The 27,429-nt window shown below is 35.4% G+C and overlaps 1 protein-coding gene across 3 annotated transcripts in view; it reads right to left on the bottom strand.

Moving 5' to 3' along the window:
• Positions 1–4,446: 4,446 nt before the first annotated feature.
• Positions 4,447–27,429, bottom strand: part of LOC138702070 (probetacellulin-like) — an 860,296-nt gene continuing 837,313 nt past the window's right edge. For 2 of the 3 annotated variants that reach the window (XM_069829605.1, XM_069829604.1), the window contains 4 exons: positions 12,896–12,957; positions 11,106–11,238; positions 9,961–10,057; positions 4,447–8,045 (listed from right to left, as the gene is read on the bottom strand). In XM_069829605.1, coding sequence (XP_069685706.1) covers positions 7,938–8,045; positions 9,961–10,057; positions 11,106–11,238; positions 12,896–12,957 — 400 coding nt within the window. In that variant the 3' untranslated portion in view covers positions 4,447–7,937. Of the gene's footprint in view, positions 8,046–9,960; positions 10,058–11,101; positions 11,239–12,895; positions 12,958–27,429 lie in introns of those variants that run through there. The other variant, XM_069829606.1, reaches the window with a different exon arrangement.

The following is a 27,429-nucleotide window of genomic DNA, read 5'->3' as shown; positions in this document are numbered from 1 at the left end:
TTTTCATAATGGCTGAACGGATTTCGATGAAAATTGGAATATAAATTAAGTTCGTTGTAACTTAGATTTTAGGCTATATGGCATTCAAAATACATTATTTAAAAGGGGGGTTATAAGGGGGCCTGAATTAAATAAATCGAAATATCTCGCTTATTATTGATTTTTGTGAAAAATGTTACATAACAAACGTTTCTTTAAAAATAATTTGCGATAAGTTTTATTCCTTGAAAAATTTTGATAGGACTGATATTTAATGAGATAAATGAGTTTTAAAATTAAAATAACTGCCATCTAAGGCCGTGTTATGAATTAAAAAACAAATGACTTCGTCTATAAGGGGCCTTGGACAGCAACAATCGAAAGCTATTAAACATAGCCTACAGAAAATGTTTCTGTGTTTGCATGAAGTAATATCAGAAGATAAATTAACCGATTTGTATAATTAATTATTAATTCACCATTGGAAAGTGTAGTTTCTCTAGATGGACATAATGCTATAATGTTATTACAGCAACGTCTGAGTAAATCGAGGACAGGTAAGATTAAAATAGCTTCTTATGCACAGAAAATTTGATAGGCTATTCTGTATATTCGTTTTCTGTATTTCTTAAAATAATGTTTATGTAAGTTACACATTCATTTTAATTTCAGAGAATTAACGAACAACGAGAGTGTATTGATTTAGTATGCAGTAATAGTGTGTTAGCTTAGCAATCCATTATTTTATAATTCAAATTTTAACTATGCTCAATTGAATCGTGTTAAAATACATAAAATATATATGCAATAAGTGCAATGCAAAAAAAATTGGGTAATGAGCGAAGCAGATTATCTTGCGCTGTTGTAAAAGTTGTTCCCTGGATCAAACGTCCTATTTTAATTATGTAATTACTTTATATTTATTTCTAACAGGTGCAGCAGAGCGCACGGGTACGGCTAGTATTTAATATAGTTGTTGATAATTACTGCGGTTTACATATTTTCTGTTACAACGTCAACTCTTTGTTTTTCTTTGCTTCAGTAACCTTTTTTCATAACCCATTAATATTATTATTGCACTTATAACTATATTATGTATAATAATAATAATTGATTGATTTTGCATACATCAATCATAATCTTTTGTTATTTCTTATATAATTGCAATGCAATTTGGGAGCACGAAGGTAAAAAAAAAATGTATTTAGGAGGTACTGAATGCCACTGCTCTATACTATTCATAATAGGCAATTTTTAAAGAAAAATGGTACCTCCTTTGATTTAGTTCTTCTGGAGAATTACCATAAGTTCTGTTAAAATATAAATACACTCAATGATGTTCAGAACTTACAAGGTTTGTTTATGTAGCGATTTTCTGATGATTTGACAACTCTTTGAAAACTGTTCCAACCTCATGCTTAGCAAGAATCGGTTTGAAACCAATTTCAAACCATTCCTGCAAAAAGAATCTTGTACTGTAAAATAATTTACCAATCTAGGATAATGAAAACGCTATTAAATTTCACAGTTTATTAATATGGTTTAATGATCCTTGCACATTGCTGTGATAAATTTTCCTAGTGCAACTTTGTTGCTTTTTCATGATCAACAATCAAAACTGAAGGTGAGGTACGTCCTTTCGTTGTTATCGATGTTAACAAAAGAAAACTCCAGGAAAGAAGATACATTTATTCCACCATCAATTAAGCAACTTTTGGGCATCTTTAGAAGAAGTGTCAACAGAATCCTTAGTGTCTCTCATTAATTTTATGAAAAGTCCATTATTTTTCTTGAAATGTAGATGGACTTGACCTCGATGAAGATCATTTGATGAAATTTCTTGCTTGAAGAAATATGTGACTGCAGAGAAAATAGCAAAATGGAAAGAAGAAAATGCTTTTCATTGATCAAAATGGAGTGGAATTTTTATTTTATTTTTTTGAGAAAACGATTGCCTGTACACAACTTCAGGATTTGATTGAACTATCTCAGTGTCCTGGGAGTAATGCTTCATTGGGAACAGTATCTTCAATGAACATGACGCGGACATCTAAAAAATCCAGAATAAGTTTAGAAATTGTTGAAAAACTTGAATCTAGAGAAGACTTGCTTAAAAAACTCACTCTTCTATTGGGAGGAGGGGGGGGGACTGTAGTTTTACGAGTAGTCTGTAAATAGATTGAGTACCAATATTTTAATTCTTTAAATTGTGTAAAAACAATTTTTAGTGAATGGCAGACAAACTAATGGATATGATAAAATATTTTTTTAAACAATACCTGTCTCCAGAAATTATGAAAAAAATCTGGTAACCATAAGTTATATACCTGAAAATGTAAATAGGGGGGGGGGGGGGGAAAAGACATCTATGTAAGTACCGTTCCATATTTCATGGACAAATATGGTCTACAACAAATTGAAGTAATAGGCCTTATGGTTGGAACGCGTGGAACTATTCCAGACCTGGCAACGCTTCGGCCTACAGAGGAAGGCAATTGATGACATAGTTCTTGCAGCTCTGAGAGGATCAATATTTATACTCCGCAACCATCTCTACAGTCAACAGTGATCTTCAAATAAAATTAGTAGCTACTTATTTATTCAGTCATTTCTTGTCGTTGCTATAAGACTCCCTTCAACTTAAACATATGTATATTATTTATACTTCCAACTGCCTATTGCACAATATGCTCTGTCTTTGTGGCAGCCTGTTGATACAGGGAGCTGTTATCGTTTAGTTAAATGAATAAAAAATATAAGCAAGAATGAGAATAAACCTACCTTGGGATTCCTTTTCAGCCTATTGTAAGGCTAACAATACCAATTTTTCTTACAACTCATACTTTATGAACTATCTTAACATCAATAAAATACACTATAAATAAAGGGAAGTCCTTGCAGATTACAAAATATAGACTCTTCCAATAAGTATGTTCTACTTTTAACATAATTATAACAGCTGCAGTTTTTATGAAGCTATAGCAGTCATATTTTTCCCATGGTTACAGTTATTGTTAACAATTAATCATGAAACGTTAAGCCATTCACCAAAACATAGAAATCATTAAAATTTATTATAAAAAAAAATCATCCGTTCGCCAAGTATTCCTTGCATTACGCGAGGTGTACAGTGTGTGTAACATACCGCATTATGATAAGTGATTATTTTTGGCCTCAATTGGACGGTAAGGATCTCAGAAACGTCTAGTTTCAGCAAGATGTCGCCACGTATCATACTGCTTACGAAACAGTCGACCTTCTGAGGGAGAAGTTCAGAGACTTCGTCATTTCGTGTGATGGTGATGTTAACTGGCACCTGAGATCATGTGATTTAATGCCGCTGGATTACTTCTTATGGGGTTATGTTAAGTAACGGGTTTATGCCAACAAACCAGAAGGCTAAGGAACAATATCAAGTGCGTTATTCGTGAAATTGAGCCTGATTTATGTTCGTCTGTTACTGAAAATTGGAAGACCCATATACGCACTACCCAACGAAGCCGTGGCAGCCATTTAACTGACGTTCTCTTCCATACGTAATGGCATTAAGTGTGCTTCAAAATATTAGCAATTAAACAAATAAACCTCTTTTGTTTGTACAGTTTATTTCATTTTAAAAGTGTAATACTCTTATTGGAAGACTCTATACTATTACTATATGTCAACTTCTATATATCAGAGAGAAAAAAAAAACACCTCAGTGCACAGAAGTTTAATAAAGTAGTTTGTCGCTTAATGAGGAAAATGCTCACATTTGTGACAAAACTGAAACAAGACTATTACAAATTATCATTGAACATGTGTTTCAGGAAGATTTCGAAGTCAGAAAGAATGAACAGGAAAACTGCACCAACAGATATTGTCGGTTTTATACAAATACTTTACAAATGTGAGCAAAATGCTCATACAGAAACAAATGACGGGTTAAATCCTGGTTTCAATAGGAAGAAAGGAATGGGATTTCACATGTGATGGTTATTAAATGAACGAAATATAAGTGGTTTCTATTTTATTATTTTAAACAAAAAAGTTTCTTTTTATTTCATTCTTAAGACATCAACTCACCATTAAAATAATGGAAAGGGGTAACAAGTGTGCCGTTCTAAGTTACTCATATTCAAAATTAGATTTTTTTAAACTTCATCTAGTTTTTTACTTGTATTAGAAAGGTTTTGTAATGACAGACCTAGTCACTTTATTTTGTGTGCTGGTGGTTGCGTTAAGACCCTGGAGATGGGACGAAGAAGGAATACATTATGATGGTCTGGAACAAGTAATAATGGTGGAAGAAGAATCAATCATACACCCGACCTCTCAACACTAATAACATGAAATTTCTCGTCAGTACAAAAAAATGTGTTTCTAAAGCCATATTTCAAAAACAGTAAAGACCAGTGTTACAGTACGTGTGCTCGATTAGTTGTAACATAAAATTCATGCACATGGAACAAGCTCCACGACCGAATCATGTCCATTTCCTGAATGTAACATCATTTCATTTACACGTGCGATGTTTATGTTACAACTCCATAGGGCACAGCACTCCAATCAATATATTTATTAACTTAACAGCTGCATTATATAAAGGAATACATCAGCACCCACTTGAAAACAATAACACCAAGGCTTAGTGGATGATTCTTCAATCTGGTGACGTAAATGCCTGAATGAGTACTGTATCTATTTACCCTGACTGCTACTTTATTGTGGTTAAAGCTTCCGCAAATACATAACTGCGGAAGTTCAAAATGAATACTGAAAAACGTTTCCTATGTTGAATCGTCCACAGATTCAACATTGAGAATGATTGTATAAGTGACATGTTGCTTAAATACACTTAATGATCGCTCACCATGGCTGCAGAAATCCTGCGAGACGGCATGTTATCATTTGTGCCAAAAGTGGAAGTTATACGCTCGCCACTTCCGAAATTGATCTGCAGACAATTCAAATTAAACGCTGTATTTGTGACTAAAGGTAAAATATATTACAATCTCTTTCTAATACATTATCACCCATTCTTGTACCCCAAAAATACACAATAGAATGCAAAAAAAATATATATAAGAAATTAATACGATGCTAGTGTTAAACAGTTCGGACTCTGAAAGACTTGAAAATGATTTTTTTTTGGAAATGGCCCAGTACGTTTTATAAACACATTCCCCGCTATTAAAAAACAAGTGTGTAAAATCGAAATTTATACTAATCCATTAACAAGATCGATATTAATATAATGATACCAAAAAAATATATAATATATATATTCTGGATCAATTTAAATGGACATTAAACATCGTTAAACAAGAGGAACACACGAATCTCTGTAAAAATGTTACATCCGAAAAAAAAAAACAATAGGAAAAAACATATATACAACAGTTACAATGGTTTTACTTCATGGTAATTAGATATTAAATAAATTTTAAATTAAATATTAAAGCATTTTACAAATAATGAGAAAATAATAATAATAATAATTACAATAATTATAATAATTATATGATACAATATTATTATCACGAGTTAGTGATGGGCAGCCATCGCTGCGAGAGTTAAGGTAATACAAATGTAGCTGCGGAACGGAACACCCTCTCACAACTGACTAGCTTGTGAACCATGATATTAGACGGATAACGGTGGCAAGAAAAATCATATACTTGTGCACCTTATTAAATGGACATCTTCATAAAAACAAATACGAGAGAACCAACAGAGAAAATTATACTCGTGCATAAAAAATTAATCATATTTCCATATTTGCAGAGTTAAAGTACCGCTAAGATCCCAGCTAAATAAATAACTCTACAGAAACAAGAACACTATCTGGTTACCATCTCACAACACAAGATGCAGGCCTTCAAATAATATAAATATAAAATTACAAAAATACTGCATATTTCATTGTTATAATGTGAGGGGTTTTTAACGCTGTGTTGGTTTTTTCAAAAATATTTGTGTTACCTTTCATTGTAACCTATAGCAAAGCCTGATCATCATGTCGCGAAGATTCCTTGCAGCCATGGTTGAAATATTTAAAACAACCTGTATTCTTGATAATCTAGGAACATTAATGAAGACTTACTCTGGTTTATGTCTACTTACTTTTTTTTCACAATGCTTTTTTTCTTCCCATTATTTACTTTTTTTTTGGGCTACAATCTAACAAGGGCAGGTGAAGAACTTGAAAGTGTTTGATAAACACGTTTCAAGTACATTTTTAAACTTACATTATGTAGTGGATGTTCCTTGTACCATTTTCCCGTATCGGCTTGGGAGAACATTTTACCATTCGAGTACAGATGACAGAATGTGCCTCGCCAAAGCTTTCCTACGGAGAACAGAAAACTTGTGGGAGGCATTTCCTAGTAGATTATCTGACTGATGCTTTGGTATGAATATATATAATATATGTATAAAAAGGAGGTGACCTCTTTATTTCCTATTCTGAATCTTTGGTATTTCTTTAAACAATGCACGTTCCTCGTCGGGAGGGAAATGGAATACTTGTAGTAAAACTTAATTGCAGCCGAGAACTGAGACGTAAGCAAAAACAAGCAAAAAGAAAGCTGGAATGAAACTTCCACAAATCACCACCAGATGGAAATAGCTGCCAGAGAGGCCACCACATTTATGTACACCACGCACATCGGTAAAAAAAATAATTAAACCAAATTTAGCAAAGATATTATCTTCTAAAAATTACAATAAATTAGGAACATATTAAGAATTTCAGAAACTAGAAAGATTTCTTTTCTGTAGGATTATGGCAAAATTTGTACACAGGCAGAAATAAACAAAAAAGACATGATAATTTACGATTATCTACAAAATGTACATATCTGTGATTTAGAAAAAATTATATCGATTATGTATAAAAAGGATCTTGGCTCAATGTCTCTTCCCATGGGATGTTTCCTCAGCTGCCATGCATACAACGGAATGACTTCAGCTACTCTTCGGATAGGCAACGGAGCACTCGAGTCCAAGCCCACCCATCCTCCGTCTTGTGCAAGGTTCTGCACGGCGTCAGGACATCCTACGTGTGTACCGAGTTGAGTAGTAAAAACTGCGTCGACAGGTGGAGGGGAGAAAGCAACTCATCTACAGTTTCTTAAATTTCAATGGAACTAAATATAACCTGAGATTATTTGGTTTGGTGGTTATCGGTTTTTGGTGTGTAGAAGTGAACGCCATAGTCTTCCGGAATGTGTTATTAATAGTTAAATCCTACCTCTTGCACACTCACTCATACGAATCACATTCAATGATATACATTCCCGCGGGCCCACCCGATAGGCAGAAATATTGAGGCCATGGAAACAGATAAAGAAACTGACAACACCGTATTTACTTTGTGTAGACTCCAGAGAGAAAGAGAGAGAGAAAAAATAGTACACAATTTACACATTCTTCTCCATCCTCATCTTGTAAGCATATCAGTCGATATATGGATCCTCACAGACCCTGAAGCGTATTCTCGGTTGTTTCTAATTTCTTCCAAATCGCAGAGCTGCAGAATCTTGTGAGTGCTATTTACTTTCTCTGCTGCGAGGCAAAAAATAAAAAGGCATATCTGCCGTCACCAACCACGAACACCAGCACTTGTTTCTCGTTCTGCGACTTGCCAACAGTGCAGGCAACTGTTCTGTACAGTCTTCATGAGAGGGTAAATAAATTATTAAGATGTAGGTGTCGTGCCGTTCCCCCATACGGCAGTTCCATGCCATCCCGTTTCCAACGAGCAAAAAGTTTCAGAAACTTGGTAAAAAAAGCATTCGACACTCTTTGGCCTCCACACACATCATCAGACTCTTCCTCTCTGTTGCTAGTAACTAGACCCACAATATAATACACAATAAATACAATGTCTGTCTTGTCGTGCGAGTGAACGAGGGAGAGGGGACACTGGACTAGCGACACGCAAACACTACGAAGCATCTTCTCTTGCGCTGTCACTATGGGGGTGGCTGCCGTTGAATGCTGCCATGCTGTGTTGCCACTCTGGTGGCTGGATGGACATATAGCGATGATGTGCCTCCAGGGTCCGTTGGCGTTGAAGGCTCCTGCACACACAACATCATAACATTACAGGACATCTGCAGTATAGCAACTACCGAGCATCTTCTGCGGATCTCTGGAGAAAGAACTAAGGAAGAGCCTGTTGAAGTGCTTTGTGTGGAGTGTGGTATTATACAGGGTGATTCACGAGGAAAGGTAAAAAATTTAGGATACGATATCTTAGGCCATTTTGAGTGAAAAAGTTCATATGAACATAGGTCCGTTTTCGAACGATGGCGGAGCTATACTAAAAGCCAGGTTATGAACCGACTAAAGAGGAAGTAGTTGGCAGGGCGAGAGGAAAGTGCGGGTTAGAGGGATAGCCTGTGCAGCGATGACACGTTGAGTGTGGGGGGTTGGAGGGGAAAGGAAGAACGGAGCTTTTCATTGGACCTCACGTGAAAATGTCGCCTGCTAACGAAAATCTAGCAATGGAATCACGGAGACAGTGTAGCCAAAATTCCCAGTTCATTTGCAGTACCACGTGCATTATGGGTCGCATTTCGTACCAGCGTCATTAGCTCGTGCTTTCTTAAAACAGTAATTTTAATTACTAATATTGTTGATAGTGTTATCGAGAACTATATACAGTAGTTATTTTAAACATATCGGTGGCAAATGCCGAACACGCTTTGAATCTCGCGCCACTATGTGGCAACAGAGCTCAGAAAGAGAGCAACAGAACGTTGCTTCCGGTTTAGTCGGTTCATAAACCTGGCTTTTAGTATAGATACATTTTTTTGGTAAAACGTCTCGCCCCAATGTGAATCAGACGTTACCATATGCTGCTGACGTGAGACAAGGTCACCGATGAATGACGTAACATTGGAATCTACATTGTGAGCGATGTAGATAAGAGAAAAAAACCGGGTGGTGGGGCATTACAAATGTCACAACAAATACGCTATCACTTACCGGTTCACAGCAGTCCAGTCAGCTACCTACAGTACAGTAGTTATACAGGTACAGTTAAGTGTTAAGTTGTATTTTTCAAGATGCCTTATAAATTTTCGACTGCAGAATACGCCGATATTGTGTCTGTTTATGGTTTGTGCGATGGAAGTACCGTGCGTGCCGTCGCTGAATATGAACGACGCTTTCCGAACAGAAGGGTACCATATCGAAGAGTATTTACTGTCTATGGGGTTGGGTGAAAGACTTGGTATAGCAAAGGAAGGGGGAAACAAGAGAGGCGCTAATCGACCGTATTTGGGATGCGGCATAAAGAACAACATGCAAGTCTCCCGAGCGATGAGCGCGATTCACGCCCGAGCGCAACAGTGCACTGAAGCAGAAGGAGGTACCTTTCAAAATGTGCTAAAACATCGACCCCGGCATCTAGAATATTAGGTATGTATGCATACGTGAATATAAACTTTAAAACTGTCCGTTATCTGTCTCTAAATGTGAATTAGTACAATGGAATCTCAGAAGTTTTTGTGAAATCAAAGAGCCATATCTCCGTAACCGTTCGAAAACAGACCTATATTCATATGAACTTTTTGATTCAGAATGACTCCAGAATTCACATCCCAAATGTTTTACCTTTCCTCGTGAATCACCCTGTAGGGCAGGAACATGGATATTACGACAAAATAAAGAGATATGAAGTGTGGATATGAAACAGAATGGAGCGTGTGAAATGGGCAGACAACATAAGAAATGAAGCTGTGGTAGAAAAACAAAAAAATGAAGCTGTGCTAGAAAGAGTGGGTAAAAGAAAAACTAATGCTGAAATTAACCAGGAAAAGAAAAAATAATTGGCTGGGTCACTGGTTAAAAAGAAATCAGATTACAGACAACATTAAGATATATGGATCGTATGCAGAGAATAAGAAGAAGGTGGAAAATTGAAGAATGCTGGGTTTGCAGTGAAGGACTTGCCCTTGGACAGAAAACTATGAATGAATAAATACTTACACATGTTGTATGAGTCTGATGAATCATAGGGATTGCCAGAGAACGGCTGAATGGTCGTCTTTCTCTTTCGGGATCTTGACTGTTACCGTCCACACAACTGAAACCAGAAAGATGATATGAGAATTTATGTCTCAAATATTAAGCAGTTATATTGTCAGACTCCAAAGCAGCTATTCTATCAATAGTCTCTAAACACACACCTTCATCTCACACAGCAGAAATAACTAAAATGCTCTCTCAATTAATAACACTCAATAAAAGAATTGTATTCCAATGGATACCATCCCATTGTGGAATCCTGGGAAACGAGAATGCGGATGCTTTAGCAAAGAAGGGCAGCACTGCTACTTACAGACCTGTTACTAAATCTACGTATTACTCTGTGAAAAGATTTATTAAATCTACATACTTAAACTTCAACAAACAAAATTTGATAACACAATCCCAAGGGAAAAAATGGAAATCTCAGCATCATAATCCACAGTTAATACCCGATTTACCACGAAAATCGTCTGTAGCTGCATTTAGATTGGCAACAGGCCATGATTGTTTGGCCAAACACCTGCACAAAATTGTAATATATCAGTCCCCTAACTGCCCATTGTGCAACTCAAACCAAGAAATGGATTCGGAACACCTCAAAATCTGTGCTTCAGTGGCTGGCCATAATAATATCTTTGAAAAATATTGGAGTGCAAGAGATCAAATGACTTTATTGTCAAACGCCTGGCATTAGAAAACAACAACAACAACATATTAAGCTAGACGATATAGTGCCAACAACAAATATGAGTCACATGGAAAACCTTGTAGAAAAACATTATTTATGAACAGATTCTTTGTAAATAAGGACAAACATTACTCCAGTGTAAGGAAAATATGAAATAGTGAAGACTTGAAATTAATATTTCATCTTTTAGTGACTATTACACTTTTACTACGTCATACTACTTTTGGAGAAAAAAAGGAGAACTCCAAGAAAACCTCTATCTCCACCTGGATTTATCAGAATCTGGAGTGCAACATGGGCAGCCGTTTGGACAATGATGCACTTTTCAAATTTGGTGTCAGAATGTTTGGCATCTTTCTGAACCAGCCTTACCAGTGACTCTCATGCCCTGTTTGGGAACTCGTGTTGATTTTACCTGGCTCGTGTCTCTTTCTGTTTCCGCTGGAAGTGAATGTACGCAGCTATACACACGATGACGACCAGGAACACTGCTATAGTGGCGCCACCTGCTATGCTCGCTGTTTCCAGCATCACGCGCTGCCTTGACGCTGGAAAAACATTCACACATATCTTAGTTTGCTATTTAAAATAACATTACCATACAATCTCTTTCCCTAGGACACATCTTCATTTTAAGTGTTTCAAGAGCAATCCAACCAGAATTTTGAGAATTCACTGTACGCAATCCAACAAGAATTTTGAGAATTCACTGTACGCAATCCAACAAGAATTTTGACAATTCACTGCACTCATTCCTATGACACGAGACAAGGAAATGATTTTAATATCATAACATGTAGACTTGCTAAATTCCAAAAAAAAACTTTTGTTAAATGCCATTGAAGGTTGCAAATAAATTTCCATCACATATTTTTAATTTAAGCAGAGCTGCTCTCAAATTTTACACCTATAGTTGGTTAATTTTAAATCCGTTTTATAATTTTGACGAATTTTTTAATTGTACAATCTCTTTGCAATATAACTGACCTTGTCTATACATTTTGTTTTTAGACATGTAATTTAAACTATTAAAGTATAGTTAGTGTGAAAATTTATCTTAAGCATATCATTAAAAAAATATTTTATAAAAAAAGTAATAATGATAAATGCAATAGAATACTTTTAAAATTTGTATTGTATATTTTTAAACAACATAACATCCTACGCCCTATTGTGGAAACATAATGGACGAAGTTTATTATAACTCAGTGGAAAGTCATATGTCATTATTTCAGCCGTTCAGAGCAGAAGTGGCGTAAGTCAAAAATGGATAATGAGGATTAAAGTAAACATTCAGTAAAATACAGCGCAAAGTAGCAATTAATATATTCAATTTATTTAAACTATTAGTAGTCAATGGATAGCACGAAGGACATATTAACTGCTACTTTGCACTATATTTGATAGAATTTTTACTTTAAACCTGATTACCCAATTTTGACTTACGCCACTTTTGCTCTGAACGGCTCATTTAACAAACTGTGTAATTTGTTCCCCCGGAAAGTAAAACTTCACAAATAATCCAACATTATTAAACATGATGTATAATAAACATACCAATTCATGCAAGGCAATACTTGTGTTGAAAGAATATTTCTATTATTGAAATGTAGTGACAGAAAAGACTGGCTAAATGTAGTATCAGTAAAGGGTAATAAACTTTAGATACTTAAATTACAAAAAAAAAAATTATAAATATGCATCCAAAATTAAAGAAGAGATAGTAAAATAAGATCAATAGAAAATATATTCATAAACCCAAAAGCGAAGATACATAGGGAACCTGTGACAATAATATAACAACAGGTTCAGCAAGATTTTGAATAACTGCAGAGAAAAACACGTTCTGTAATTGAATGTTTGGTACCATCGAATGTTATAATAAATGATATGAATGTTTATAATAAATGAAATCAATTCCATTTTGTGGTTGGCATTACGCAACCATTTAGATAATAACACTATCATTACCTAACTCGTTGCGTAATGAATATCTTTACAACATTTTATTAGTGATGTAAAGTCCATAGTACATAATCAAAGAACATAAAATGAATTTAAAATGAAATTAGGTACAGAGAAGATAAGTAAAAGATAGGCTGTCCCACAATATTTAAGAAAGAAAGAGAAATAATCGACTTACATATTTTGGTATAGCCATGCAATATCAACAGCAGAAAATCTTCTCTCAGAGATCGTACTTACGCAAATAGGATCCGTCCAGGTCTTTGAACTCGCATCTCTGTCCGATATACCCCTCTGCACACCTGAAACACAAAGTGACGAAATGCTGTAAACTTCCAATGTCAATTAATATACTCAATCGTATTCACTATTCAGCATTATCTTTTTATACCAATTGGTTTCAGAGCAATATCTACCTTAATCCTGTCAGATTAAGTAAATAAGTAAATAAATAAATAAATAAATAAATAAATAAACAAACAAACAAACAAACAAATAAATAAATAAAGTACTATATCGAAATGATAGCCGTCAAAATCTTGAATTTAAAATATCGGCGTCCTAATCAATTCAAATGAACAAAAAGAAAATGTAAATTAATGTTAAAAAAATATAAAATGAAAAAAAAAATAATAATATTCTGCGACAAGATGTGGTAGCTATCAAAACGATAAAAATGTATTGAAAATAAATAATACACATTGAATATTATAAAGATGAATAGAAATGGTGATTGATGATGTTCAATGGAAATTTTAAAATGATTGATGCAATTGTCTGAAGAGTCTTTTCAGGAACCTTTAATTTTCTGAGGATCTCCAATGTAAATTTGGGAATTGTTCCTCGCGCACCAAACATAATTCCAATGACATTCCAATCTTGAATATCATAAACAAACAAACAAACAAACAAATAAATAAAATTAAAATAAATAAATAAGTGAATAAATAAGGTGCTTAGGAAAATATTTGGGGCTATGAGGGATGAAGTTACAGAAGAATGGAGAAAGTTACACAACGCAGAACTACACGCATTGTATTCTTCACATGACATAATTAGGAACATTAAATCCAGACGTTTGAGATGGGCAGGGCATGTAGCACTTATGGGCGAATCCAGAAATGCATATAGAGTGTTAGTTGGGAGGCCGGAGGGAAAAAGACCTTTGGAGAGGTCGAGACGTAGATGGGAGGATAATATAAAATGGATTTGAGGGAGGTGGGATATGATGGTAGAGACTGGTTTAATCTTGCTCAGGATAGGGACCAATGGCGGTCTTATGTGAGGGCGGCAATGAACCTCCGGGTTGTCTGAAAGCCGTAAGTATATATGTAAAGGTAAAAATGTAAAGGTATCCCCGTCAAATGCCATGAAGGCACTTGGGGGGCATGGAGGTAGAGCCCCACGCTTTCCATGACCTCGGCACTAGGGTGAGGTGGTGTGGTCGGCACCACGCTCTGATCGCCTTTTACCCCCCGGAGAGACCCGGTACTCCATTTTATAGGAGGCTGAGTGAACCTCGGGGCCGCTCTAGAAGTTTGGCAACGAGAAAAATCCCGTCACCACTCGGGATCGAACCAAGTATATACTGTATGTATAGTATATAACTAGGTTAAGAAGTTAAAACCAGATGAAAACTGGAAATGTATCGGTCACAAAAACAACTGTGATGTCAGCCCTATACTTCAGAATTGGAAGAAAAATAATTAACTTAGAAACTAGGGATATACCCTAAGATCTGTTCCTAAAAATCTCGCCACCCTAAGCAAAAACTGAAATGACGGCCCTGATCTGTACACAAAAGTTATCCAGACCATGTAGACTATTTTGTCGTGGTTGGCAAGTGTTGTTTTCAACACACAAACAACAAACAGTAGGTACCAAATGAAAGTAGCGAATCTTGTCTTGACGTCACTGCCCAATAGATCGGGTCGCACATTAATAAGTTCCTTTGTATTCGATATAAAGCAAAGCTGGTCCTCACACGCAGTAGCTGTGGGGTTTACCTGAGGGATATTTATTGCGCCGCCTCTGCTAGCACGGAGAAATTTGGCTAACACCGCGGTCATTGCTGCTCTCTGTGCCAGTCAGAACAAACGGCGAGTGGGTGGCTGTGGAGTCCCATTGTCGCCCAGTGAGATGAACTTCGCTTGCTGTTAGGTAGGTGGCCTACCTCCGCCAAATACAGGATGTTTGGAAACGAATGCTACAAATCTTGGGAGCTGGTACAGATACCATTACAAACGGAAGGAATGAACTCTCTGTTAAGGCTCGTTCACAATAAACCGGAAACGGAAACGATGACGAGAACGGAAATAATATTTAAATACATTTTAACAATATTTCCGTTCTCGTTCTCGTTATCGTTTCCGTTCCCGGTTTATTGTGAACCAGCCTTTACAGTTCACTTCTTCTTATGTACTCACCGCGCTGACCTACAAACTTCTCTTATTTTATTATACACCAGCGCTCCAATCTACAAACAGCCGTCAGTGTCATACTCGCGGGATGAATTCCGATAGGTAATCAAAAGTCGGTCGCCAAGCAGCCGATATTAGGACGGTCAACTTTAAAATAGGCAGCATGTCTTGTGGAGCAATTATGTGATTCTGCAAGATATTTACGATGTTTTGTTCTCCGATAATTTATTTCTCTGTCCCTTCTTGCACAATGTTATTAACAGGGAGCGAAACTTGTTGCCCGATGAAACAGGTTTGCCGTTCCTTTACTACAGATACGGATCTGTTTATTTACACGTGAGTAGTCATAGTCAGCGGTGGAGAGGGATAGGCAGAGACCACAGATTTCCGTATAATTTTACGAAGCGTAGAATGAGTACAGTAATTTCTAATAATGTAGGAGAGTCGGTAGGAAAATTAATTAACTATTTCAGTTTGAACTTAAAGACTGAGATACAAAAATTATTTCAGCATGTCAGTAAACTGGTGATTCAGAAAATTGAAAAATACGAGTTCCATGATTCATATTCATTATTTGTAAATTTAAGGGGTTAGGTACAGCTTATAGCAGTAAAATATTGGAAATATTCAATATTTTTTCCTACATTACTGTATCTTTACAATAATGAAAATTGGTAGGTGTAAAACCAGTGGCGGCTCCTGCGTATTTCTTAAGAGGAGGAAAGAAGTTAACAGCGCAAAATGACACCTTCTTGAGAGAAACATGCTACAAATTAGCCTACATGCATACATGTAAGGCCAAGTAGTGTTGGGGTTGGCCTTCCCTTTTGTATAGCAATAATCTGTTTTTGTAAACTGAGTTTCCTAAATTGTCTAAAATATGTTTTCACTTACATTCGTTGTTGAATAATTGCACAAATTAACAATTACAAGGAAATTCACAACCGCGCAGCATTTTCCACGCACACTACAGCATCACACGTGTTGGAAGAGACTAGCTACTAACACGTAACCGGAACCGTTTTACGGAAATAGGAATGAGAAATAATCTGAGGAAAACGAGAACACTGCACCCACTCACGTGGTCTGTGTTGCCACATGTACATTTTATAAGTTCAGTATCACATGCTTTTGAAGAATGTCAGTTCTTGTAAAGTCATACTACCATTATTGTTCAAAGCTGCCGATGGCCAATTAATTTTTTATGTTAAAATAATGTAGTTTGCAGTACTTTCAATTTCAAATATATTTGTATAAAACTGACAACTTGGCTGTTGTCCTATCTAGTAGACAATGAACGGAAGAGAATTTCAGGGGCCAAAAAGATCTGCGATACTAACGTAGAACTACTTCCTCTTTGTTTTATATAAATCCAACTTCAACTTTCAGATATCCTCGAAAGTTTCAAACCATGAATAGTAGCTTATATAAAGTGCAATGAATAATATATTTGGATTTATAATTTTAAGAAAGTTTATATGGTGTCTTTCATAGCTTTGCGTTAAAACTGTTTTTTTTTTTTGTGTCTCCTCCTAGATGTGTTATAGTCTGGTTGAATGCAGCATCGTTAGATGGCAGCGGTAGCGAGCTTGCTGCAAGACCAGTCGGTTTCTATTTCCCGCCCATGCGCTGATTCAGAGGAGGATCTCCTCCCTCTCCGTTCATTTACTTGCTTTAGAACTCTGCTTCTTTCTCTAGCCGCTAGTGCGCTGTTGTCTATGTGTGTTAACTGCAGTAAAGGAGGAATGGATTGGCTTTCCTCCACACAAACAATCTCGCATCCTTCTCACAGTTTTCTAGCAGCACATGATTGCACGTCGTTTAAAACTCGTTCAACAGAGGTTTTCTTATAGCTGTGAACTTAAAAATTATCGAATCTTCCTCGAATTTCAAGGCATATATTTCATTTGGTATTTACTTTCAAAAGAAGAAAAATGTGAGGAGGGCGTTCCTCCCTTCCCTCCACCGAGGAACCGCCACTGTGTAAAACACTGTTCTTCTGATATAATTTTAAACATTCAGAAGAAGCACGATTACCTCCTCATGAACTAATATTAGGCCCTATACTTCGGAAAACGTATTATGTGTCTTTCACGTGTTAAATTATACATTACCTCCTTAACATGTTTCGGCCTGATATCGGCCATCTTCAGAACTTAGAACGTAATGCAAAATTTAATACGCGAAAGACACATAATACGTTCTCCGAAGTGATATAGTATTAAAAGTTGTGTAATCAAATGTATAATATTATACATTTAGGAGTCGCGCAACTATCTGCTCATGAACCGATATTACTTACTTACTTACTGGCTTTTAAGGAACCCGGAGGTTCATTGCCGCCCTCACATAAGCCCGCCATCGGTCCCTATCCTGAGCAAGATTAATCCAGTCTCTATCATCATATCCCACCTCCCTCAAATCCTTAATATTATCTTCCCACCTACGTCTCGGCCTCCCCAAAGGTCTTTTTCCCTCCGGCCTCCCAAATAACACTCTATATGCATTTCTGGATTCGCCCATACGTGCTACATGTCCTGCCCATCTCAAACGTCTGGATTTAATGTTCCTAATTATGTCAGGTGAAGAATACAATGCGTGCAGCTCTGCGTTGTGTAACTTTCTCCATTCTCCTGTAACTTCATCCCTTTTAGCCCCAAATATTTTCCTAAGAATCTTATTCTCAAACACCCTTAATCTCTGTTCCTCTCTCAAAGTGAGAGTCCAAGTTTCACAACCATACAGAACAACCGGTAATATAACTGTTTTATAAATTCTAACTTTCAGATTTTTTTGACAGAAGACTAGATGACAAAAGCTTCTCAACCGAATAATAACACGCATTTCCCATATTTATTCTGCGTTTAATTTCCTCCCGAGTGTCATTTATATTTGTTACTGTTGCTCCAAGATATTTGAATTTGTCCACCTCTTCGAAAGATAAAACTCCAATTTTTATAGTTCCATTTCGTACAATATTCTGGTCACGAGACATAATCATATACTTAGTCTTTTCGGGATTTACTTCCAACCCTATCGCTTTACTTGCTTCAACTAGAATTTCCGCGTTTTCCCTAATCGTTTGTGGATTTTCTCCTAGGATATTCACGTCATCCGCATAGACAAGAAGCTGATGTAAGCAATTCAACTCCAAACCCTGTCTATTATCCTGAACTTTCCTAATGGCATATTCTAGAGCGAAGTTAAAAAGTAACGGTGATAATGCATCTCCCTGCTTTAGCCCGCAGTGAATTGGAAAAGCATCAGATAGAAACTGGCCTATACGGACTCTGCTGTAACTTTCACTAAGACACATTTTAATTAATCGAACTAGTTTCTTGGGAATACCAAATTCAATAAGAATATTATATAAAACTTCTCTCTTAACCGAGTCATGCGCCTTTTTTAAATCTATGAATAACTGATGTATTATACCCTTATACTCCCATTTTTTCTCCAATATCTGTCGAATACAAAAAATCTGATCAATAGTCGATCTATTACGCCGAAAACCACACTGATGATCCCCAATAATTTTATCTACATATGGAATTAATCTTCTCAAAAGGATATTCGACAAAATTTTGTACGACGTCAACAAAAGTGATATTCCTCGAAAGTTACTACAGTTAGTCTTGCCCCCCTTCTTAAAAATAGGTACGATTATGGACTCCTTCCATTGTTCTGGTACAATTTCCTTTTCCCAAACTGCAAGTACAAGTTTATAAATTTCGCTAGATAATGCCCTTCCACCCTCTTGTATTAATTCTGCTGGAATTTGATCGATACCTGGAGACTTGTACTTTTTCAGATTTTCTATCGCAATTTCGACTTCAGAAAGTGTGGGTTCCGGTATGAATGGCTCAGCAGTTTGTATTTGAATTTCGTCCTGATCATTTCCATTTGGCCATGAACCGATATTAGGCATTCAAAAGTAGCAGAACTACCTCCTCATGAACTACTCGTAATATTGGACATTCACAAGAGCAACTCTCTGAACATGGAATATTACACAACCAGAAGTAGCAGACTTTCCTGAACGCGAACCGGCCATTTTACTTCGACTTTTCTGTATCCAATTTAGAGAGAAGTGGGTCAAAATTGTGCAGAATCATAAACAATTTTAAAAACCTTACACATCTAATAAGACAGACATGTATATTGCAACTTGTCGGACAATATTTACACCTACAGCTTTCATTGCAGCTAGCACGCTGAATTCTACGTCAGTAAATAACACTTGATGGTTCCCTTCATTATTGACTTGTGAGTCAATTTTGGGTTTGGACTTGCAGTCCATGGATCCGTCTAAAGAAAGGAATTGGAACTGTTAAGGTTGCTAGCTAATCCTCGGGAAAGTTGCCCGATCATGTCCCCCTTGGTGCACTACACTTCACTAAACCCAGCTACAATCAGGAATGATGGGAGAGGTACAAACCGTTCAGCTACACAAGAAGACACCTCAATTGTGCGTTGAAAAATACTCGCTCAATTCACCAATATACAATAATGGAATTTCACTTAAAAACTTATGGGCTTAAGGGGAGGCTATGATTTTGAGCAGAATGCTTGTAAAAGCTCTGTTCTCACGACAATTCAGGTAATCTCTCCGCATACCTGAAGCTTTATAACCCAACCGAAACGTGCTTCTACATTACTTGCGTATTTAACTAGGCAGAGGGTGTGTAGGCCCCGGCGTTGTTTCACACAAATATAGTGTTCACAAAAAGTAGCTCCCCACAGCTCTGATGCCGTGGCCTATGCGATGCAAGAAAAACAGCTGTCTTGTATAAAATAATGTGGGGACAACGGATCTTTTATTCCCTATTATTATTATTATTATTATTATTATTATTATTATTATTTAGTATTATTGCTCAGACGTAAATATGCTAGGAGAAAATCCACAAACGATTAGGGAAAACGCGGAAATTCTAGTTGAAGCAATTAAAGCGATAGGGTTGGAAGTAAATCCCGAAAAGACTAAGTATGTGATTATGTCTCGTGACCAGAATATTGTACGAAATGGAACTATAAAAATTGGAGATTTATCTTTCGAAGAGGTGGAAAAATTCAGATATCTTGGAGCAACAGTAACAAACATAAATGACACTCGGGAGGAAATTAAACGCAGAAGAAATATGGGAAATGCGTGTTATTATTCGGTTGAGAAGCTTTTGTCATCTAGTCTTCTGTCAAAAAATCTGAAAGTTAGAATTTATAAAACAGTTATATTCTGTATGGTTGTGAAACTTGGACTCTCACTTTGGGAGAGGAACAGAGATTAAGGGTGTTTGAGAATAAGGTTCTTAGGAAAATATTTGGGGCTAAGAGGGATGAAGTCACAGGAGAATGGAGAAAATTACACAACGCAGAGCTGCACGCATTGTATTCTTCACCTGACATAATTAGGAACATAAAATCCAGACGTTTGAGATGGGCAGGACATGTAGCACGTATGGGCGAATCCAGAAATGCATATAGAGTGTTAGTTGGGAGGCCGGAGGGAAAAAGACCTTTGGGGAGGCCGAGACGTAGGTGGGAAGATAATATTAAAATGGATCTGAGGGAGGTGGGATATGACGGTAGAGACTGGATTAATCTTGCTCAGGATAGGGACCAATGGCGGGCTTATGTGAGGGCGGCAATGAACCTCCGAGTTCCTTAAAAGCCAGTAGGTAAGTAAGTAAGTATTATTGCTCAGACGTTTGAGTTGGGTAGGGCACGTGGCACGTAGCACGTATGGGTGAATCTAGAAATGCATATATAACATTAGTTCGAAGACACAAGGGAAAACGACCCTTGGGTAAGCCGAGAAGTAGATGGGAGAATGATATTAAAATGGATGAGAGAGGTGGGACATGATGGTAGGGACTGGATTAATCTTGCTCAGGATAGGAACCGATGGCGGGCTTATGTGAGGGCAGCAATAAACCTCCGGGTTCTCTAAAAGTAATTTCTAACTTGTAAATTATTACTATAACTATTAGTATCATTATTATTTGAATATTTAGGTGTCGAAATTAATAAGGTTGTCACTTGCTAGTCAAGAAGATGATATTAAATATAGAATAAATAAAGGAAGATCAGCATAAACGATGTTAAATGGAATAATATGCAACACAAATCTATTTAAAGACATCAAAATTGAAATACACAAATCTATAGCTCGAAGTACGGTGTAGTATGGAGCGGAAACTTGGAAGAAGAATAAAAGTTTGCGATCAAAATTATCGATGGAAATGGACTTTCTCATATGTTCAGTCAGACATTCTCGACGAGAAATAATAAGAAATGATATTATGAGAAAAAAAATGAATATGGAAAATTAAATTTTTGATTATGTACTATTCAGACAATACTGCAGTTGTATAGATATGTGAAACGGGTGGGAGACGAAAAACTATCAAAGTAAGCACTAAACTGGGAAGATAGAGGCAATTGGAGAAAGACGCTGCTAATGTTTTACAAATATGCATATTATTATTATTATTATTATTATTATTATTATTATTATTATTATTATTATTATTATTATTATCGTCCCGCGCCGTGGCGTCGAGTCCTCATGGGTAAAGAAATCTGCAATGCTTGGGAAAAGTGGCGTACGTCAGTTTTCACAATCATCTTTTATTAATTTATTGACAACTTACGTAACATCTGCTCGCTTGGGAAAAGGGACATAAGTATTTCTCCCATTACAATAATTCATACAGAAGAAAACCAAATCGACCTAAACCTTCTCCTGTAAAATTAACATTTTTGACTTGTGCCACTTTTCCCGAGCACTACAGAAATATTCTCACAAATGTTCGGCCAGTGTATGGGACTAGTGGCCACCAGAGTCGTAATGCATTTGACCTTAACTCAACCAAACGAATAAATTAGTAATAAATTAATAATCATTAGGCTGAAAATCGATTACTGTGAAGACGATTTGGCACATTTCTTACGCGATCTCATATAGTACGAGAAAATCGAATTGATTTTGATTGAAATTTATTTTGAAAGGACCGCCACAATTCCTGATAGGATTACAGAATTTTTTGCTGTTATATTTTCTCTTCAAATTAGTGAAGACTAGCTGACATCTGTAGGAGCTTAGCAGTGCCCGAATGCCTTTCAAGTATGCACTCTTTCTGGTACTGGAAAGAAGAGTCGGAGAATGGAGTCGGCCTAATCCGCCGCGGCAGTCTTTCATGTTGTTTTGTAGCAAGCAAGGGAAAAAAACTTTGGCAAAGAGGAATGGCTATCTTTTTGTTGGTCAAAATCCTCTTGTAGTCGCCAGAATTTTGTGAAATATTTGGGGGGGGGGCAGTAGGCCGATGGCGAGTATCTTTACGTGTCGAGATTTTAAGTTAACCAGCCTAAGTAGCATTCCGCTGTATTGTCATACAGTTCCGCTCTCTCCCCAAATATGTTTCCACAGCCTGTTTGCCAAACAAGGAAATGTTTGTTCACCTTACAATTCCGTTTACTTATTTTCCTTCTTACGAACCGGACGACCAGACGGTAGACTAAGCATAGATGTGTGATGCATGTTAATGAACATTTTGTCATAAAAATAATGCACAAAATAATTTAAGAATGTCTGTCAGTCTGAATTTCACGACCGTAGTTTTTTATTTATTTTATTGGGTTATTTTACGACGCTGTATCAACATCTACGTTATTTAGCGTCTGAATGATATGAAGGTGATAATGCCGGTGAAATGAGTCCGGGGTCCAGCACCGAAAGTTACCCAGCATTTGCTCGTATTGGGTTGAGGGAAAACCCCGGAAAAAACCTCAACCAGGTAACTTGCCCCGACCGGGATTCGAAGCCGGGCCACCTGGTTTCGCAGCCACAGGTGTGGCACGACCGTAGTAGAGATAATAATAATAATAATAATAATAATAATAATAATCCACTCCTATAAACTCTTAAGAAATAAAAAATAAGCCAGTTAATGATTTTGCTGAAATTAATAAGTTAGTAATACTAATAAAGAAAAAAAATATATATCACTTCTATAAACGCTTGAGAAATAAAAAATAAGCTAGTTAATGAATTTGCTTAAAATAATAAGTAATACTAATAAAGAAATATATATATATATATATATATATATATATATCTTCTATAAAAGCTTGAGAAATAAAACTAAGCTAGTTAATGAATTTTCTGAAATTAATAAGTAAGTAATACTAATAAAGAAAAATATATCTCACTTCTATTAACGCTTGAGAAATAAAAAGTAAGCTAGTTAATTAATTTGCTGAAATTAATAAGTTAGTAATACTAATAAAGAAAAATATATCTCACTTCTATTAACGCTTGAGAAATAAAAAATAAGCTAGTTAATGAATTTGCTGAAATTAATAAGTAAGTAATACTAATAAAGAAAAATATATCTCACTTCTATTAACGCTTGAGAAATAAAAAATAAGCTAGTTAATGAATTTGCTGAAATTAATAAGTAAGTAATACTAATAAAGAAAAATATATCTCACTTCTATTAACGCTTGAGAAATAAAAAATAAGCTAGTTAATTAATTTGCTGAAATTAATAAGTTAGTAATACTAATAAAGAAAAATATATCTCACTTCTATTAACGCTTGAGAAATAAAAAATAAGCTAGTTAATTAATTTGCTGAAATTAATAAGTTAGTAATACTAATAAAGAAAAATATATCTCACTTCTATTAACGCTTGAGAAATAAAAAATAAGCTAGTTAATTAATTTGCTGAAATTAATAAGTAAGTAATACTAATAAAGAAAAATATATCTCACTTCTATAAACGCTAGAGAAATAAAAAATAAGCTAGTTAATGAATTTGCTGAAATTAATAAGTTAGTGATACTAATAAAGAAAAATATATCTCTCTCTTCTATAAACGCTTGAGAAATAAAAACTAAGCTAGTTAATGAATTTTCTGAAATTAATAAGTAAGTAATACTAATAAAGAAAAATATATCTCACTTCTATTAACGCTTGAAAAATAAAAAATAAGCTAGTTAATGAATTTTCTGAAATTAATAAGTAAGTAATACTAATAAAGAAAAATATATCTCACTTCTATTAACGCTTGAGAAATAAAAAATAAGCTAGTTAATGAATTTGCTCAAATTAATAAGTTAGTAATACTAATAAAGAAAAATATCTCTCTCTCTTCTATAAACGCTTGAGAAATAAAAAATAAGCTAGTTAATTAATTTGCTGAAATTAATAAGTTAGTAATACTAATAAAGAAAAATATATCTCACTTCTATTAACGCTTCAGAAATAAAAAATAAGCTAGTTAATGAATTTGCTGAAATTAATAAGTAAGTAATACTAATAAAGAAAAATATATCTCACTTCTATTAACGCTAGAGAAATAAAAAATAAGCTAGTTAATTAATTTGCTGAAATTAATGAATTAGTAATAATATCTTAAAATACCGTCCTAATGGGAAGAAGTATGATCTAGTAGAGCATGTGACGATGATATGTATCCTACGTTTTTTTGTAGTTCATTTATATTTTGAATTTTTTTCTAAACATTTAAAAATCTTATTTCCATTTCCCTATGGTATATCCTCTGAAAGAAAACAGCTTCTCTCTTTCGCCCGCCGATATTCCTTGTAGCGTGATATACAAGACTTTTGATCTATGGTTCAAGTAATTTAGGGTCTTAAAAAAGCAAAATTTCCTTAAACTAACCTCACATCACAAAATATCTGTTAAGAAACTTAAGATAAGAATTTTGAGTTCCAGACTACAAACCATTCACACGGAACACGTCATATCAACACGAACATTAAAGTGATTTATAAGTATATCGAAGTTGTATGAATATTTCCAAATTAAAAGTAATTATTCAATACTTCGATTTTCCTTGGATACCAAATGTCTCAAGGTCATTCAGTCGTTGCTTTATGCGAAGAACAGTATTTACGCACGCTACCTGCAGTACTTTAAATCCAACATCTGCAACCTCTACGGCCAAGGTCACTAAAACGCCTTGTTCATTGTCTAACAACAATCACTTGTGCCCTTAATAACAGAAGCATTTCTTACCAGAAGAACAAAGACGAAATGTAAAAAAGAATTTCTTGCAATATCCCTGAGTGCACAGAAGCTGTTTACTAATTTTCTCGAGTATGATCTCGGAGGAATTACTTTCGGAATGATTTTGAGGTTCTGGCTGATACGTACCTACATCTGTTATCAGAGAGTTCAGCTCACTTGACGATATGTGTCAGATTATTATTTGTAGGTTATGCATCTGAAGTCTGACAAGTGTAACATGTAACATGGAGGGGAAAATGAACTGGCCACCCTACCCCATTATCTCCTGGCTTAGTTGCCTCATGAGTGATGCCTTATTGATGTCAGTTATGAGGTTCTAACCTATCTTCGGACAGATGACTAAAAAAGAATATATAAACAGAAATTGGGACAATCAAGCAAACTTGGCTGTTTGTAAAGACTCCTAACGAGTAGATAGCCCTTATTACACCATTTTAACCCGAAGACGACGAAAATGAAGCCAATCTTCGAAACATTTTAAATTCCTTATTCATTAACAGCGATGGTATAAAGCCCACTCTACACCTCTTCTCATATACGATGATCAGGGGTGATGATTTTTCGAAAAAGCGATAAAACGCACAATGTACTCAAAATGCGAAATTTGTTATAAAATACGATATAAATGCGAAACTGACAATTTTTTTAAATAAAATTTATCTAATAGAAAGTTACATTTATATTTATATAATATTATACGCCGTTTTACATAAGGTGCTTTACAATTTTGATGCCATACATGTAAATTGACAAAAAGTAGAGGTTCCCAAACTTTCTAGTGTTATGGACCCCTTAAAGCTAATACTTTATTTTTGCGGATCCCGTAAAACATCTTGCATAATTTAGACTGGTAAATACATTCCACTCATTAAATATTTGTGTCATACAGTGAATTAAACATCCTTAATAAATTGATAGCGATATTAAACTTTGGTTTTAGTTTTTGAATATAGTCTGAAAATGCAGTAGTGACAAAAAAAAACCGGACCGACCCTTGTAGCTGATTTCAGAGCCTTGTTCACTCCAGAGCACGATAGACTGGTAACTAAGACTTTCGTGGTTCGAATCCTGCCTGGGAAGGAAACTTTTTTTTGTTCCTTATTCAAATTTATTCCCAATACTTTTCGATTGCAGCGATATTTTACTACTTAATTAACTTATTATTCCCAGAACATGAATTTTATCAGCAATTGGAAAGTATTGGGAATAAATCTGAATAAGGAACAAAAAAAAGTTTCCTTCCCAGGCAGGATTCGAACCACGAAAGTCTTAGTTATCAGTCTATCGTGCTCTGGAGTGAACAAGGCTCTGAAATCAGCTACAGGGGTCGGTTTTGTTTGCCACTACTGTACATCAGTACAAGCTTATTTTATGTTACATTAAGTCTTTGTTGTGAAAAGTAAAACTTTTTTTTTAGGCTAACAATAAGGATAGCAATGTACGATGATATTCAGGTAAAGGAGATTAAGTCTTTTTTTTTTTTTTTTGGTGCAAATGGAGTTTTGTTTCCTATGTGAATACACAAGTCAAATTCTACAAGCGACTGTAGGGAAAAAAATAATACTAGTATTTGGTGTGTTTTATTTTGCGTAGAAAATTATTTTCAATAAGGGTCCGAAGTTTAATTTCCATTTATCTCAAAACTAATTTTCATGACTTATCTCTCTTAGTCTGTTGATATTGCTTTGCAGCTGCCGGTTTTGGACGTCTCTCTCAATTGTAGATATTTTAAGTCCTAACTCCGGCTTAACATTAAATTTACTACTTCTATTATATTTTGCTCTTCAAGAAGAATATAGCAGAAAATATACACTATAAAACTACTAAATAATATGTTGATGCAAATGTACAGACGTCTTTAAGATTTTTGTCAATGGCGTCAATGATCCATGAACAAAACAATAAATAATTATCTCTATATAAGTATGATTTTAATTCCACACATATGTTTTCAAAAGACACGACCTATCTTCCCATATTAAGCATATTTTCATTCAAAATTGACGAATATATAAATGCTACAACATGCTGAATTTTAAAATCAAAATGCTAAATTTATAATTTCAAATTGCTCAAAATCCCCGCTCTAACAATGATTTTGAAGTGTACAATGCGTGAATATGAACGATTTAATGTTATGTTATGTTTTATTTAACGACGCTCGCAACTGTAAAGGTTATATCAGCGTCGCCGGTGTGCCGGAATTTTGTCCCGCAGGAGTTCTTTTACATGCCAGTAAATCTACTAACATTAGCCTGTCGCATTTAAGCACACTTAAATGCCATCGACCTGGCCCG

This window comes from Periplaneta americana, chromosome 6 (assembly GCF_040183065.1).
Source record: "Periplaneta americana isolate PAMFEO1 chromosome 6, P.americana_PAMFEO1_priV1, whole genome shotgun sequence".
Taxonomy (NCBI): domain Eukaryota; kingdom Metazoa; phylum Arthropoda; class Insecta; order Blattodea; family Blattidae; genus Periplaneta; species Periplaneta americana.
The sequence above is the reverse complement of the archived record's forward strand: the minus strand, read 5'-3'. Positions and strand labels throughout refer to the sequence as shown.